This window comes from Chelonus insularis, unplaced genomic scaffold (assembly GCF_013357705.1).
Source record: "Chelonus insularis isolate UGA/USDA-ARS -01 unplaced genomic scaffold, ASM1335770v1 contig_352_pilon, whole genome shotgun sequence".
Taxonomy (NCBI): Eukaryota; Metazoa; Arthropoda; class Insecta; order Hymenoptera; family Braconidae; genus Chelonus; species Chelonus insularis.
In genome coordinates, this window is record NW_023276517.1 from 91,116 (window position 1) to 107,908 (window position 16,793).

General features: G+C 32.0%; 2 protein-coding genes across 7 annotated transcripts; both read right to left on the reverse strand.

Moving 5' to 3' along the window:
- Window positions 1-875: 875 nt before the first annotated feature.
- LOC118066657 (protein stoned-B-like) lies at window positions 876-11,746 on the reverse strand. Its single transcript, XM_035082857.1, has 8 exons — window positions 11,419-11,746; window positions 7,621-10,347; window positions 5,687-7,585; window positions 4,712-5,610; window positions 4,121-4,235; window positions 3,710-4,028; window positions 2,930-3,140; window positions 876-2,840 (listed from the first exon to the last, which is right to left on the reverse strand). Exons 2-8 carry the CDS (start codon window positions 10,312-10,314, stop codon window positions 2,696-2,698), a joined length of 6,282 nt encoding a protein of 2,093 aa, XP_034938748.1. The 5' UTR covers window positions 10,315-10,347; window positions 11,419-11,746; the 3' UTR covers window positions 876-2,695.
- Window positions 11,747-12,362: 616 nt separating this feature from the next.
- On the reverse strand, window positions 12,363-16,722 carry mdu (meduse). 6 transcript variants are annotated; one of them, XM_035082840.1, is made up of 4 exons: window positions 14,767-14,897; window positions 14,537-14,674; window positions 13,222-13,676; window positions 12,363-13,103 (listed from the first exon to the last, which is right to left on the reverse strand). In XM_035082840.1, exons 1-4 carry the CDS (start codon window positions 14,785-14,787, stop codon window positions 12,833-12,835), a joined length of 885 nt encoding a protein of 294 aa, XP_034938731.1. In that variant the 5' UTR covers window positions 14,788-14,897; the 3' UTR covers window positions 12,363-12,832. The 6 variants fall into 6 exon arrangements, with proteins under 6 accessions (XP_034938731.1, XP_034938735.1, XP_034938736.1 ...); XM_035082844.1 differs by lacking the exon at window positions 14,767-14,897 and adding an exon at window positions 15,695-15,839 and having other exon boundaries at window positions 12,364-13,103; XM_035082845.1 differs by lacking the exon at window positions 14,767-14,897 and adding an exon at window positions 15,550-15,568 and having other exon boundaries at window positions 12,364-13,103.
- Between the last annotated feature and the right edge of the window lie 71 nt (window positions 16,723-16,793).

Sequence of the window (16,793 nt, forward strand, 5' to 3'; positions counted from 1 at the left end):
TTCAAGATAGAAGTAAAGGGATAATAATTGTTGAAATAAATTTATTCAATGATCTTCTGATAAAATTAATGGTTATTTTTTTCAAGGTTTCAAGGTTTAAATTTCATAACTTGACACTTTATTGAAATTGAATGATTTTCAAGGTTTGTATTTAACAAATGTTAGAGAAATGTCTGTCGATAAATGAAATGATAAGTAAAAAATATTTTGTTTACTCACATTAGATCATCAAGCAGCATCTAAAGGAATGACAAACTAATCTTGATAAACTAATTCAGGATGTGAAAGTTCAACGAGAAACAGGTTAATTACTTTTGCAAATAATTTAGAACTGAGAAAGCCGGAAGATAAAAAAGCATCAATCTTGTAGCACGTTTTCTGTCTCCCTTTTCAAACAACAGTTTATCAATTTCAATTTTCGAGTAACAATTAGTAAGTATTTTTAATACGAAATTTTTTACTAACATAAAATAAATAAATACCGAATATTTTAATTGCTTAAACAATTTCATATTGTTTATAGTTACATATATGTCCTGTTTCATAAGCTAATAGAGCATTTCATTTTTCTTAAACGTTCTCTCGTTCTCTTTCTCTCGTTCGAATTTCCCAAGCCTCTCACAAGAAAATTATAATACATTTTTAATAATATATTTTATGTCTCCTTTACATTGTATCGATACATAATCACACACTACAATTTATAGTTATTCATATATTTTCCATTTTATGAATTTACTTGCTTATACTTATTATCAATTACATTAATTAACTTATTTGCTCTCGCAAGAATGTGAATAAATTTTTTTGTTCTTCAATATTTATAGGTATATTATTGTTTAGCACTAGAATTATTCAAAGTAATATGACGTATTTTAAAACATAAAATGGAATACTATTTCATTAAATATGTCTGATAACAATTATTTTCGTATTTATCTAAAACAATAATTATTTTATTCTTTTAAATTATATTTTTGTCAGAAAAGGTCACATTCACACACGAAGAACTTATATTTTTCGTGGTAACATTTTTAATAACTCCACCGTTGGAATAGCAAGGATAGCTAGACAATTTTTTTATACCCTATTTTTCGTAATATGTGTTTTTACATTAAAAAGTTTTTATTAGTGTTAATTATTTTCATTCAGCAAAGAAAATATACTTCTGGATATTTTATTGCAGTCATCATGATGCAGTCTAACACGAATTAATAACAACAATCGTTAGACTTTTAGTTTTAATAATTAATTTATTTTTTTATTGAATCAGAAGACATTTATTAATATTATTGCCTCCGATTGTTGTTAATGATTAATCAATATATTAATTAAACTTTTTTAACTAATCTACTCATGTACATACTTCGATTATTTTTTCTTAACTTATACAACGCGGTTTTTGTTCTCACGTGCGGTTATATATTGAGATCACGAGCTGGAAACGTTACCCGAAGGTGACGTGTTTGAAAAATCATGAAATTTTTTTTTATTAACAAGCATTAGGTATGAACTATTACTTTTAAAGAAAATAATACGTCTTCAAAGTTATATACTTGATTTCTATTCAATTTGAAAGCTCATCTAATTCTTCTGCATTATTCATGAATAATAATAAAACATCAACATCTTCAACTTTCATTTAAATTAAAACGATGAAGTAATTCTTATTTTAACAAAAAAAAACACTATTGCAATAAAATAAACCTAAGCTAAATCTTGCATAATCTTACTCTCTAAAGAATATACAACTATATGATACGATTCTCTTAAAATCTAATGACTAGAGCAGACTCTTCCCAGTCCTTTTTCAGGACGAATAAAGCGTAAATAAAAATAAAAAATTAAATGAAACTTACATGTAATTATAATTAAATTATTCTTTCCTTACCTCCTAAAATATATTAATACTTTAATATACGATTATAGAATATAATAATTAATAACAATTATTATTGAGTTTTGCAACCCATATATTAATTTGTTCATTTGATCATATCTTTGGTCTCAGCTGGGGTTCTCTCACGAGCTTTAAACGTGACAATTAACTGTCAAATAATTATAATGTTTAACGGAAACTTATCCTACCTATTCTTGCGCATTAATTTTAGATATTAAACTTACGTATTTAATTCTTATCTTATAATTATAATTTTATAATAATATATCTCATCATTTCGACTATTTCAAACAGGCAACAATATTGTGTCAGCTACGATGGACTACATAACATTGCATAAATCATTTACAGTGGTCAAACAATACAGATATGCCGTAGTTATGATTTCTTAACGATTTTGAATGATTAAAATAACATTCTACGTTAAATTTTAACTATATAACAAGCTTAATAAAATATTAATATTGAGGTGTCGGCCGGAAACTTAAATTTAAGTACATGTGATTGCAATAAATTCGAATCAATTCCTTTAATAAAAAAATCATTTTATCTAGATGAGCCTTCAAACTTGGAATATTTTACTGTACTATTTCTCTATTATTAATTTTTCATCAAACTGAACATAAAAAGCTGTGTATTGTCCTTTCTCAACAATTAACAACCCTTCTCGCACACATTTTTTCAAGCTATTATTGTTTATACACAATTATTTACTTTAATATTATAGTTATTTTATATTGAAGAATGAAAGTGTGCACTTGATAATTTGTTAATTTCTATGTTGATAGTGTTGATTTAATCTGAAGAATCAGAGTCAGAATCTGCCGCTGCTGGCTGATGAGTTGGTTCTTCATGTGTTTCTGGAGTACTTTCAGGAATTTTCTTTGTTGCTGCAATATAGGCACCTGGTCCTTCTCCTTGAGTGTGTTCTATGCCAACCCTAGATAATAAAGTATTTAAAATGTTAGTTTTAATTTTAAAAGAATAAGTTATGAATTGTTACACATGTTTGAATGTCAAATAAAACACCTGTATTCGTGACGTGAGAGGTTTCTCACATATTTTTCTGGTGGGTTATCACTGTCACTGTTTTGTAGGCTGACACTTCGTGCTGTTGTATGAGATACTTGAGTGGCTGGCATTGTAAACTCAACATAACAATATTCTGCCAAGTTGTCTGGTATTTGATCATATGAAGTCAAAGCCATACGACAAACAAGTTGGTGTGTAGTATACGCTCCTGTAATTTATTCAAAAAAGTTTATTTATGTTGATTATAATTGCATAGAGCTGTTGATGGAACCGTTGCTAGATTGTAAATTAAATCTTTGCCATTTCCATTTACAAAGCTATATTTACTTAGATCCATTATGAACAACAGAATATTCATTACTTCCTGGATTAATAGATTAATAAATACTATATCTTAATGAATTATTTCTTTCTCATTGAGCAAACTCTAATAGAGCTTTTTGAGTCTATATATTATTACAATATCTATCTTATGCACTCTCATAGAATAATAATTAATTTTATGGTAGGTTTATTAGCCTCCAATTGAACTGTACTTTTCGAGATGGAAGAGTGTTTGTTTTACTGATGAAAAATTCAGTCTAGCATGAAATCGTTTATTTATCATATAGATTTGTATCTAATTATCTAAATTAAAAATTCAGATGTTACATTGAATAAGAATGATAATTATATACGCTAATGATATGTTAGAATATGGAAAGTAAAAACTACAAAGACTTACAGACATTACAATAATTGAAAAAATAAAAAAGAAATATTTTTCTTAACACTTACCTTGACCTTCTTTGGGCAATCGAGGCATTCTCCATACAATTGCCCGATGCTGATGTTCATATTTAGCTTGACCGGACGTCACTTCCATTAGCTGCGGCTCCAAAGTATCGACAGCTCCAAGGAACCTTTCAATACCTTTGATCTTTCCAGTTCTTCTGTGAGCTGATTTTACCGAGCCATACCTAAAGTGCTTCTCTACTCTGAATAAATAAATCCAACATTCTGGAATTGGAAATCGAACCATTACGTCTTCACAAGGTATCTGGCCAAGTTTTCGAGATGCAAAACCAGGAACCAAGATGTCAGCCCGGAGTTCCACCTAGAAATAATAAATAAATTGAATTTACATTATTTAATTTCATCAAGGTATATAAGTAAAAGGTGTAATTAGAGGTGCTCTTAGACTCTTACCTTATTCCCCGTAACACACATTACGGCTTTTAATTGAAGCGGTAATTCTCGGTTCTTCGGTGGTCTCACTCGGAACCTCATTAGTTCGAAATAACATGCATCGGGTGGCTTAAACCTTTTAGATTGGTTAGGAAAAAATGAAGCATCAAACGAGTTAGTATTTTGAAAATTAACATTCAATTAAATTAAAAGATTTCCTCAATTATTAAAGCTTTATTTTATAATTTTTCTTTAAGAAGAGATAATTTTTATAGCGTACAACGATCTACGTTATAAAATGAAGCAAAATAGAGTACACCGATATTAGATATAAACTTCTCTATTTTTAACTTTAGAAGAATTAAATACGTCGAGAAATATTGGCATGACATGTTATAAAAAACAGAGAAAAATAGGTTCACTGATGCCTTATAATATTGAAAATATTGACACAATGTTTCTTTTTAGTCGACAATAGTTCTGTCATATTGACAATTTTCATTTTTTTTGAATGAAAAATTCTTGAATTAATTTAAATGTTCATTCACGAAGTTTTAAATGGTTAATTTTGTTAATATAAAGCAGGAATAAATAATTAAAAAAATTACTTACTTAATAATTCTCGATTTCTCGTATTCATCTTGTTGAACACACGAGTGGAACTCCACGTTTTCTAATCGAATCCATTCTTCAGTTACAACTGGAATGATATCATGTCTTCCAACAACTTCTTTTCCCTGTCGCCACATATCATTAATACCCAGCTCGACATCAGGCATTCCTGATAAAAAGCCAAGGAAAAAGAGTCTGACTCTAGCTATTTGCTTTTCTACATGTCCATAAGCATTCTGCTCAACATATAATTCATCAACAACATTGATCTGAACTTCTTCCATTTTATATGTCAACGCACGATCTCTGTGAGCAGGTAACTTGAAGAGAGCTTCTTCTATGATACTTGAAAATACTTTCATATCTTCATAACTCAAAGATCCTAGTTTGAAAAATGGCGTAATTTGTGGTGCATGTTCTACGGGAAGACCAAGTTTTTTCAAATCACTACCAAATTCTTTAACTCCTTGATAATCACCCTGAATGGCATAAGCAGCAAATTGACTAAGTTTATTTGTAATTCTTTCAGCTTTGGTCACTTGCCCGGGTCGAACACCTGGTCGTTCTTTATAAAATATATACTGAAGTTTAACAGTAAATATTTTTCCATATTGATCAAACTGTTGAGCCCCAATTTCTGATACTGAATAGCATGTAAGAAGGGGCAGTTCTTGGAATGGATCCTTATCATCTTTATTATTAAACAATTGAAGAACCGGTGCATCTGCTTGGTAAACTAAACGCACAAATATTTTTTTCCAGAATCTTTGTCCTGTTATCTTCTTCTTATTTGGTTGACGTAAATGCATTTCCCATCCTTCTCCGACATATGTGATACGTGGAAAATCTTCTAACGGTTGACTGACATCTTCATCGAAGAGAGGAGTTGGAGGAGTTTCCTAAAAAACAAAATTTATGAAATAAACTCAAACTTTTTCATAATAGAAAAAGACTTTGTATATCGTAAAAACTTACTTGTGAATCAGTTCGTGTCATTTCAGCAGTTTGTGCTGTTTCTGAGGGTATAACGGCCTCTTGAGCAAAACCACCAGATTTATCAAATGGATTAAATCTTGGAGAAGAGTCAGTAAAGGCTGAATTTTGTGGACTTTTAGGTGGTGGAGCTAAAACTGGTACTGGCCCACCTTCAATTAATCCTGCTTCGCTACCACCTTCTTTAGGTTTAATAATAACGCTAAAGTCAGGAGCTTCATCAGAATCGGCTGATTCTGTTCGTGTTATTTTCTTTTCATCTGGTGGTGCTGTCATGCTCAAGAAAGAATCAAAGCCATCGCTTTCACCAAAACCCATAACACCAGTGTCTGAACCTGCTGCTGATGAATCTCCCCAAATGTCACTAGACGTATCCATAGCTGTTTGTCCAGTAGAACCAAACGCATCCAGGAATGGATCATTGCTTGGTACTTCAGGCTCAGCCGCTTTGTCGAACTTACTAGCAAAAGCATCAAAGGCATCGCCAGTGCTTTCAATAGCTTTGGTTGCAGCAGCAAAGTTATCTAATTCTTCTGGTTTGTACATACCAGAACTTGGAAATTCAGCAGCTGGTGTAGGGCTTGTGGAAAATAATTCATTTGCTTGAGAAGTAGACTTGGAAAAATCTCCAAGAAGATCTGAAGTAATTACATTATTTTCTGTACTACTTGGAATTTCTGCAGGAGTGGCAGTTGGTGCTAGTGAAAACAGAGGTTCTGATGTAAAAAGTCCACTTTGAATACTTGAAAATGGTGTACTTGTGGCTTCAAGATTAGTTGTTTGATCCGTACCGAATAAATTAACTGCCGCAGTGGGTTGTGCAACATTCTCAGTTGGAATGTTTGCAAAGCCAAAGTCTGCAGTTACCGGTATATTTGTAGAATCAGTGGTAATGTTCGAAAATGTATTAGAAAAATCTACAGAAGGTCTTTTATCCGAAATTGAACTTTCAGTAATAACAGCTTCAGGTTCGTCTGTTGGCATAGCATCAGCAATATTAGATTCATTAGTGATGCTAAATGGATTTTCTGACATGGTTGATGTCACATCTTGAGTAGCTGTGGTAAATAATAATTCAGAATTAGATACAGGCTGAGAGGTAGTATCGATTCCTGTACTTGGTGCTGAGAAAATAGATGCTGCAGTTATTTCAGTCGTTGGTGCATCGAATAAGTCTATTATATTTTGAGTTTTCGATTCACTTGGTTCATCAGGCATTAAATCAGGCACGTTATTATCAACGTCTAAGAAATCAGCATAGCTGTGTTCTGGAGTTGGTGAAGGTGAATGCATCAAAGTAGGACTAGGTGTTCTAGTTGCCTGAAGTCTGTCCAATAAATGATTAGATGTAGCATCCATAGCTCCAGTTACAGAAAGTATAAGATCCTTAGTGTTACGAGGAGGAGCTGGAGGTTGAGGTCTTGCAGGTGGTGGAGGCCTCTTCGGTGTTTGCTTGGCATTATTAACTTCTGAAGCCTTTGCTGGCTCTTCTGGTGGAGCAAACACCATTGGTTCTTGTTGATATGCCACAGGTTCAGCTTCTGTAGTAAAGATGTTCTGCTCTGATGTATCCACCTCGAATAAATTCGATTCTTGAGGTGCAAACATATCACTCGTAGCTGTTGTTGTTGGAACAAATTGTTGAGCATCTTGCGTAGGCTCAAAGAAAGCGAACGGATTAGTTGAATCAGCTGGAGGCTCATAAGTTGTATCAGCAGAAAAATTGAGAAAAGGATTATCGCTTGATAATGGAACCGTAGGTTCAGAAAAATCTTGAAGAAATGGATTAGATACCTGAGATGGTTCTGTTGGATAATCATCCATCAAAAATGGATTTCCACCCTTTGAATCCATCTTGAATAATATTTTAAGTTGAGGTTTACCAGATTATATACAAATATCGTATAAGAAGATTATTTATCCACTAATTCAGACTCTAAAAGTTTGAGTTCTGTTTTTCCAGGTCCAATAGATGCAAAGCTTGTATCGAAAGGATCAATATTGTCGTCTAAAAATTCTTGAGTGGCCACTGGAGTAAGAACTTTATCTCCAGGATCTTGTCCGTCGAGAGCAAGGAAATCTGGTGATTCTTTTATTTCTTCTGCACGTGGATCGAAGTCCTCATCATTATTGAGAACAACAGGAGCAGTAGAAGTGATATTCAAGTTAATTGGATTAATTTTAACTGCTTGAACTTGCACTGGAATTTGGCTTAATTCGTTTTCTAATAATTTCAACTCTGCTTTACCAGGTAATATATTACTTGCTATCGATGTGTCGAAAGGATCAACATACGATAATTCTTCGTCTTCTTCAATTACTTTAGTTTCAATTGTCGGAGTTAAAGCCTTTGCATTAACTTCAATATCAGCATCAAGTATACTTTCTTGTCTTTTAGGTTCAAGTTTTTTACGATGTGCTTTTTCATTTATTTTAAATACACATTTAGTCTCTTCACTATCCTCAAGTAAAGATTCATCAATTTCACTGGGTTTGAAGTTATTAGGTCTCACTGCTGTAGTTCCAAAGTCACTTTGTCGTCTTCCAGCTGATGTTTGAATTTCGTTTCGTGGATTAAAGTCGTGGTCACTAATACTATGAACGAGTTTTGTATCTTGTTTGAGTAGCTCAGATTCAATTAATTTAAGTTCAGTCTTGCCAGGTGTTACTTTAGAAACAAAGCTCGTATCAAATGGATCAACATTAGTTTCATCAGTATCCTCTTCAGTAACAATTTCCTCCAATGATTTCTGAGAATAATATGGAGTCAAAGGTTTAGAAGGTATTGATTTTTCTTCGTCACTAGTAATCAACAAATCTGGACGTTGAGATGGTGTTGGCAAATCAAAAGCTACGCTTTTAGCTGCCGTTAACCCTAATGCTTCTGGTCGTGAGGGTTTTCTTGTTTGAGTTGCTAAAACTGCTTCAGCTTCTTCAGATTCGAATGAGACTTGAAAAGTTGGATTTACTTGAGAATTATTGCTGACTTGAAATGGTTCTGGACGAGGTGGCGCAACTTTAACAGTTTCTTCTTTTCTAGGATCAAAATCGTCGTCTTCAAGACTATCGTGTTTATTATTTGTCTCACCCAAAAGTTCTCTTTCTAAAAATTTGAGTTCTGTATGTCCAGGTGCTGGTTCTGTAATACCAGAAGTATCAAATGGATCAACGTAAGTAATCTCCTCAACAGGCGCTATTGGTTGATCAGCAAGTTGAGTTAAATCTGTTGTTGATCCACCCAAGAGATCAGCTGCAACAACTAGGGATCGATTCTCTGATTTTAATAAACCGGTCTCGTAATCTCTATTAAGACCTGCAGGATCAGTTAGAGAAATTGATACTTCAGATTCTGGAAGTTCTTCGAGTTCTTTTTCGATAAATTTCAACTCAGTTTTACCAGGTACAAGATTTTCTGCGAATGTTGTATCAAATGGATCTTCCTCATCGACAAAAGTAGCAGCTTCAAAGCTTGCTTCGATTATTTCTCCCTCGGCAACAACTTGTTCTGGTTCTTTTTCAGCAAATGGATCTTCTGCTTCTTCTAAACAAACTGGAACTGATTCTTCGAGATCGAAATCATCGTCTAAATCAGGAATTTCTTGTAAAATAGTTTTTTCCTTTAAAATTTCAAATTCAGAAATATCTAGAGGAGCTTCAGACGGTTGTTCGACGTTGCCATTAACCTCTGGAGTTATTGGCCTTGGAATAATAGGAGGGAGTTTAGTAAGATCGATAGGTATATCTGGAAGATCTGAGTCGTCGTCCAAAAGTGTCTTTTCAACCTCAACTGGTTCAGGCGTTACTTCTGGAGGTATTTCTGGTGCATCTGCGTCATCCAATAAGAGATTGTGAATCCTTGTTTTTCTTGGTCTAGATATTTTACAAGTACTCACGTGATCAACTCGTCCGGAAAGAACTTCTACTGCATTTCCAAGACTTACAACTTTTTTACCATGTTTATCAACAGTTTTGAGAACTTTATCAGCATTAGTTGTGTCAAATGGATCGTCTCCACCTTCTTCAGTAGGACTGTCTGGAATATAAGCTAGTTGAATGTCAGTATTTTGAAGAACATCAACATAGGTTGTATCAAAGATATCTTCTTCTGCTGAAAAATCTTCCTCCTCATCTTCATCAGGAATTTCAACAAACCCGTCTTCAGATACTTTAAGATTAACTTTTTTACTTGAATCTTTGTCTTCTTCTGGAGCTGCTTCAATAGGATTTCCGTCCTTATCAAAACCAATAAAACGTTTGGTTTTATTTTTTTCTACTTCTGGATCTTCTTCAGGCTTTTTTTCTTCAACGACTGGAGCTTTTCGTTGAAAGAAGGATGTTGATTTGATACGATCAAGATCTCCTTGAGTTTTCTTAAGAATAGAATCAACTCCAGCTGTTAATGCTTGAAATTTTTTCCATTCGTCTGAACCAGCAACAGCTTTTTCGCCAGTCGGTTCACTTCCTTCTGCTAATGCTTTCTCTTGGGCTTCCGCCCGCTCCCGCCTATAACGTTCGAGCTCTTCTGGATCGAACTCTTCGTCTTCTTCGCCTTTCTTCCCTTTCTTTGACTTTTTCTTCTTTTTTAAGCCCTTGTGCATCAACTTGTGCATTCTCTAGAAGCTACTGCGGTGTGGGAGAGGCCTCTGAAAAATATTCATAAATTAAAATAAAATCAATAAGTAGTTGTGTTAATTAACGGAATAATATAACTGGAAATTATTAAAATAACTCTACTCAAATAATGATTTGAAATTTTATTCAGCATGTCTATTTGAATATTCATTTCAATATGTCAATGACAAGTTGATAAATAAAACTTAAGACCATGTCATAAAAAGCTTTCGGTTATATAATCTAGGAATCGATTGAATTTATTTTGAAAATTCGTATCCAACATATACATGATAGTCGTGAATGGAATAATAAATGATGATTGCCAGTCCCTCTTTATTTAAAACAAGGATATCGACTAAATCAAATAGGAATAAATCAATAATAGTCGACAAAAAATAATTGAGTCATTGTACTTTTGGGTTAGATCTACCCTACCTTGGTAACTGATGTATATAACGAAAGATGAGTGCAACAGTTCGGTGTTTTGCATTATTGCTAATTGATGCTAAATTATTTGCTAAATAAATGATTGATATTGATACACAGTATGGTTTTAAATCTATTGGTAACAAAAAATTAAAAGCAGTGTCAAAATTGGACAATTAAATGTGACCCATTTTCTCATTCGGTGAATTGACGAACATGCTGTTTCAAGAATATCGATCTCATTCCGCTTGAGTTGGGGATTCAAGAAAAACGACGGGGGTGTGCGCAAAGCCAATGAGAAGGGTGGAAGGTGATTATAAAGATGCCAGAAGGGGAGATGTCGCGTGTGTCAAAGAAGAAAAGTGAGCTTTATTACAGGAAGAAATCATCAACTGCTATTCAAAATGTTCTCTCATTTCCATATAATAAAATTAGAAAAGTCAATATGTATTGTGATCAATGATTAAAATAATATTAAATATGAATAATAATACAAATAGGTTACAATTATTTCAACGATTTCTTTAGTTATCAGGTCACTCGTGAACTTGGCAAATATTTCGTGATTAAAGATGGAAGCTTTCATTCGCAGTCAAGGGCATGCTCCATAATTTTTATCCAATGGAATTCACGCATTCCGAAAAAATTAATTTTGAAGATGTTCGCATACTTACAAATCAAGCCTCATGAGCCCCATTGATATAATGCACATTTTTTTAACGTCATTATCCTCCAAGAAATTGTAGCACCATTTGAGTAGAAAGTGAAGATTCAAATGATGAAAAATGAATGAAAGTAATGTAAGATATTTATTTATCAGAAATATGATATGACGGAGTTCACTTAATAACTGAAACTTTCAAGTTTTAATCACGTTTAGTTAATTTGGTTTATTTAACTCACTTTTTAACGAATGGAAGGGAATAATACAAGTCTTTTCACGTAATAAGAGAGCCAAGGAGGCTCCGGCTTTTGACGAAGGCGAATCACCTCGTACTCCGGTCTGAGCTATTTCCAGCATCGATCCGTCGACGGAGAATGCGCACATGTTCTTCGTTTTCGAGGCGAGCTGACGGAGAAAGAGGGAGACTGATGAAAATGCGATTGCTCAAAAAATATATATACAATATAGCAGCTTTATAAGTGAATTGATTGCTTACCATAGTGACGAAAAAATGATGAAATGTTACGGTGCATTAAATTTTTTCTCAGTTATAATATTTCAACGTTATTAATCAAGTTAATCTTTTATTCTAATCTGCTTTAAAATCTATAAATAGCTTCTTCAGCGTATGGTTAAAAACAATAAGAACAATTTTAAAATTATGAATAAAATAAATCATATATCATTGCTTCATGTTGAAATCGATAAGTTAACATTATCAAAATCATTAATGATGGACTTTAATTCAATTTTTAATTGAATTTTTGATTGATCAAACAACGTTAAATTACAGAAGCGCATGCGTTGTTAAATATATTATCTATGCGCCTGTCTGGCGGAATTTTCAATATCGGTTTCAATAAAATTGATAAGAAATTACTCTAATTGAAACATAATTGAAAAATAAATTACTTATAATACTATAGAATTTTTTATAACTTTATTATCGTATAGTTAACATGTTTATAGGAAACAATAAATGCTTCTTTCATTAAATAATTGTAACAGTAAGTATTTAATTTACTAGGCATAAATAATATATATCTAGTTTATTCTATTGAAAAATTCTCATTAATCTAATTTATATTAAAATAACAGAAAATATCGCACAATGATTGCACATAACTTTTGATTATAAATTCACCCTCTCATCTATATACCAATATTCTTAAAAAATTATCTTGACTTAATATATCAATCATAAATGTACTAAAATATTCTTGACAGTCAAGTACTGAGCCTTTAGCTATTAATTATTATTAATGCTTATTTTTTCTTTTCAAGATAACTATGTATCTTCAACTTCGGATATTTCATAAAAATTCTTAAAATTTTAATACTGAACATAATTCCTTTTTGATAAGAAATTAAACATTCTTTTAAAAACTAGTCTAACTAGTTTTTTACATACATAAAAATTGAATTTAAACTTTATTTTCATTTTCATGACCATTTTCCACTGATTCTTTATTTGCAGCGATGAGATTTTCCCATTGAGCAATTAATGTACTTCGACGTCTTGGATTTGGTTTATGTTTTCCACGATATTCTTTGTCAGATTCATCATCATTTAACGTGTTCGATGATGTTCCACTTCTTAATGAACTCGAGCCATCGTAAATATCTGAGTCATTATCGTTTCCAATATCAACTAGATTCGGTTGAGATTTAGCTAACATCCTCGACCTCATTAATCTGGAAAGTAATACACATTAAAGTAATCATGAATATTCAATTACATCGTGAAAATATTTTTACTATATAAGTAAAATAATAAATTCAGTTATATGTTAAAAATAAATAAAATACATACCTTAATTCATTCTCACGTTCTTTCATTTCATTCAACTCTTTCTGAATTTTTTCTTCTACTGGAACATATCCTTTTCTTGATGGAGGTTTCTTAGGTTCATCATCAAGTTCTATTCTTATTTCCAAACTTCTGCCAAAAGCTTGAAGACTTTGAGGGTTCAAAACAATTGTGGGTGTTGGAGGAGGAGTAGAACAATCTGCAGCTGAAGGTGATTGATTTTTGTTAAAAATTTTTCCTCGAGTTGCTAGAAACCTATGCATCAATCCTTTTTGACTCGGATTAGTAGCAAATCTCAAAGGAGTGGGTGTTGTACGTGCTGATATTACTCCGTTGGTCATCTTGGGTGTAAGATTCGGTGCAGAAGGTGATGATGTTACTGATGGCTCCAAAATTTGAGGTGTCGATGTAGTTCTTTTTAACTTTCCCGATATCAATGCCTGTGGCATGCGACGTACCTGTTGATAGAAAATTTCATTAAACTTTCTCCAATTACGTTCTGCTTTCATTGAATATTGAACGGTATCATTAAAATCTGTCTTGCTACAGGTTTTATTTGGAAAAAAAATATTATGCAAAATACTTCTACAAAGTGATGATGACGGATAATCTGAATGTAATGAAAGAATGTTTAATACGTGAGAGAAATACGTATAGTCCTCGATTACTCATGGTAGACAATGCGTTCATCACATTACGTGGGAAGAATTGTCATTAGGGCAATCTAGAAGACTTTGCAAATATACTAGTAAAATATTACGTAGTTTATGTATATATAACCTAATACAGTATCAGAACTCTGACGTAAAACACTTAAAATATTTTGAAATATTTATACAGAAAATAATCTCTTCTCAACATTTCTTATGAATAATTCTAATTCTGATGAAATAAATTATGTTTATTATTCTTGGATATTATTTTTGCAATTCAGTACGAATATTTTACTTGTCACTTTAATGCAAAAGATAACAAAGAATCATCACATTGAATAAAACAGATAATTTAATGTAACTTGGACTTTTAAAAATTTTAAATAATTTATGGAATTTACTAATCCTTTTTCTATCACACAGGTGTTTTTTAACTAATCACAAAATATTTTATAATCCAAGTTTTATATTTTATTTTCTCAATCTGTAATCTTGATCACATGATATCTGAAAGAAAACTGTCAATATTTGGGTAAGACATCCGTCTATTGTGAATTGTCTGTTACAAGTATATTAAAGTATTCATCATAACACCTTGACAACTTGAATAATAATTAAAATAACAACAGTGACAATAAAAGAAAAATAAGAAACACAATTTTTACCTTCGAGTCAACAGTTTCGTGAGATATAGTTTTGATACTTCCAACGTTTCTAAGCTCGTGCTCTCGCTCAGTGACCTCCTCGATCTCTCGTTGAATCCTATCGGTAGCCTTCTTCAACTGTTCCCTCCTATGATCAGCCTGAGAACGAAGAAAATATACATGTAAATTGTTTTTTCTCAATTCACAAGTTTCTGAATCACTCAGTTGAAGAGTTTGATGGGCGGAAGTACATTTAAACCTTTTATTATCATAAAAACTTTAGAGTTCGTTCTTTAACGTAATAATTTCCTTGTGAACGACGCGGGCCACTGAAGTCCAGGAATGCCACTGAGTCAATGTGACGGAGCGTTCACTCCAACTATAACTGTAACCCGCGCTTGTTACCTTCCTATAAAAATGGGCCAGACAATCTTTCTACATATATATATATACATACGTGACCATACGTAGCTTTGGTAATTTAATGTACATAATTTGGGGAAGTGGACGAAAGTTGAGTGTCTTCTTCGAAATCGAGATGCGTCGTATTTTTGATAAACCGGTGAAAGTTATCCAACCATTGGTTCAATCGAGACTAAAAATAAACTCGTCTTTCCTTTTTTTTTATTTTATCGTTACACTTAATTAATTTCACTAGTGTTTTTGAGCCAACTACCTGCTCATTCTTATCTTAACAAGAGACGTTAGACACGAAAAACGTTTATTCATTATCTACTAATAATTTTTTTAGGTATCTATAGTGATAAAAGATTTTTTCTGATAAATATATTTGCCAATACTTCATTTAAAAATATTTCTTCCTTATTGAAGAAAGATATAATTTATTAATATGAGATAACACTTTGTAAATTCTTGGAGCAATTAATTACATCCGCTGGCTCACTGCATTATCATTTTTCGATGCGCTTCGAGAACACTAAAACCTCTCTTGTTATACTTGTCATTATTATTATTATCATCACGTTAAAACTATCCCAAACTGTTTTTATCAATCTTTCTCAATATACACATACTTATGGTAGAAGTTTGTTTTTTGCCTAAATCTGTATTCAATTGATCAACAAGAATAATAAAAAACTTCTTAATAAATTCTGGTATTGTAGATCAAGGTCGAAAAACTGAGAGTTCACTACTACTGGAGCAGTGGCTTAAACACACCTGAATCTACAATCGAAAGAATGAAATTCTTTCACTACTTTTTAAATTTACATCCAATGATTTGATCGGCATTCAGTCACCCAAAAACCACTTAATAGTTTGTAATGGCTACTGTCTTTTGAATATTTATCAACATGTTTTTAATGTCACTAATTACAGATTTACATAAAATTTTAATATCTTAATTGTACTCACCTCCATCTTCATTTTTGCCACAGTGTCGTATCAGCTATATGAGACCTAACTAAACCGTTTATCAATAGACTGTTATTGGTTTAATATCTGATAGTAATACTTATTTTGCCTCGTTTTTATCTGATGTTAAGCTGGGACGCTTACGGCAAATCGTTTATCATAACGCTAGTTACGTCATACACTTGTGGTCTATGTGTTATTGCTCTTAATACCAACTATCATTTCACCTGGTTAATTATAATAATTCCTTGAAATTAATTGCAGTTTATCTCACCATTGAAACATTTTTTTTAACACTTTTAATTATTTTATTTGTTAAATTAAGCATAAAATAAATGTAGAGATCATAACTAAAAAGCGTCATCAATCACACCAGTACTCAAGGAAATTTAAAGTTTATTTTTTTGCACCATAGATTTTGAATTTGTAAATAATAAATATTGGAAAATATGAAATGACTTGCTGAATATTTGATTATATTTGATGAAATATAACTACAGTTTACAGACGAAATAACTGTAGCACCGGTTAGTCCCTCAATCCTTTAACACTGACAACTACACAACCATTACACCTAGATGACCTTGTTCTCTTCTACACCGTTCTCCAAACAAAAGCAAAGTGAACTAACATTACTCGCTTTTTCACACGCACCCGTGGATCCCAACTTAGGGAGTCTCATTTCCTTGAATTTTATTTATTTTCTCTACTCATTTCCCACCTAATAATTCTTGATGACTTTAAATATATGATGGATTATCAAAGAATTTAAACTAATTTACAAATATATTCATAGTATGATCGATGGTATTGAATAAATAAACATGTTTATAATGATATTTGATTTTATGCTTGTCATCATTATTATCTTGTGTTCTTGGCAATTAAAATTAATTACTATTAA

Bases quoted from the DNA above. Each gene is read 5' to 3' on its own strand.
- LOC118066657 (XM_035082857.1), bottom strand. From the start codon at position 10,314: ATGCACAAGTTGATGCACAAGGGCTTAAAAAAGAAGAAAAAGTCAAAG. The intron at 7,586-7,620 runs TAATCTTCTTAT...ATATAATCTGGT, and splicing joins AGTCTGAATTAGTGGATAAA to AAACCTCAACTTAAAATATT. The intron at 3,141-3,709 runs GTAAGTGTTAAG...AATAAATTACAG, and splicing joins ATTGCCCAAAGAAGGTCAAG to GAGCGTATACTACACACCAA.
- mdu (XM_035082840.1), bottom strand. From the start codon at position 14,787: ATGATAATAAAAGGTTTAAAT. The intron at 14,675-14,766 runs GTACTTCCGCCC...CTTCGTTCTCAG, and splicing joins TGATAATAAAAGGTTTAAAT to GCTGATCATAGGAGGGAACA. The intron at 13,104-13,221 runs GTATGTATTTTA...ATTACTTTCCAG, and splicing joins GAACGTGAGAATGAATTAAG to ATTAATGAGGTCGAGGATGT.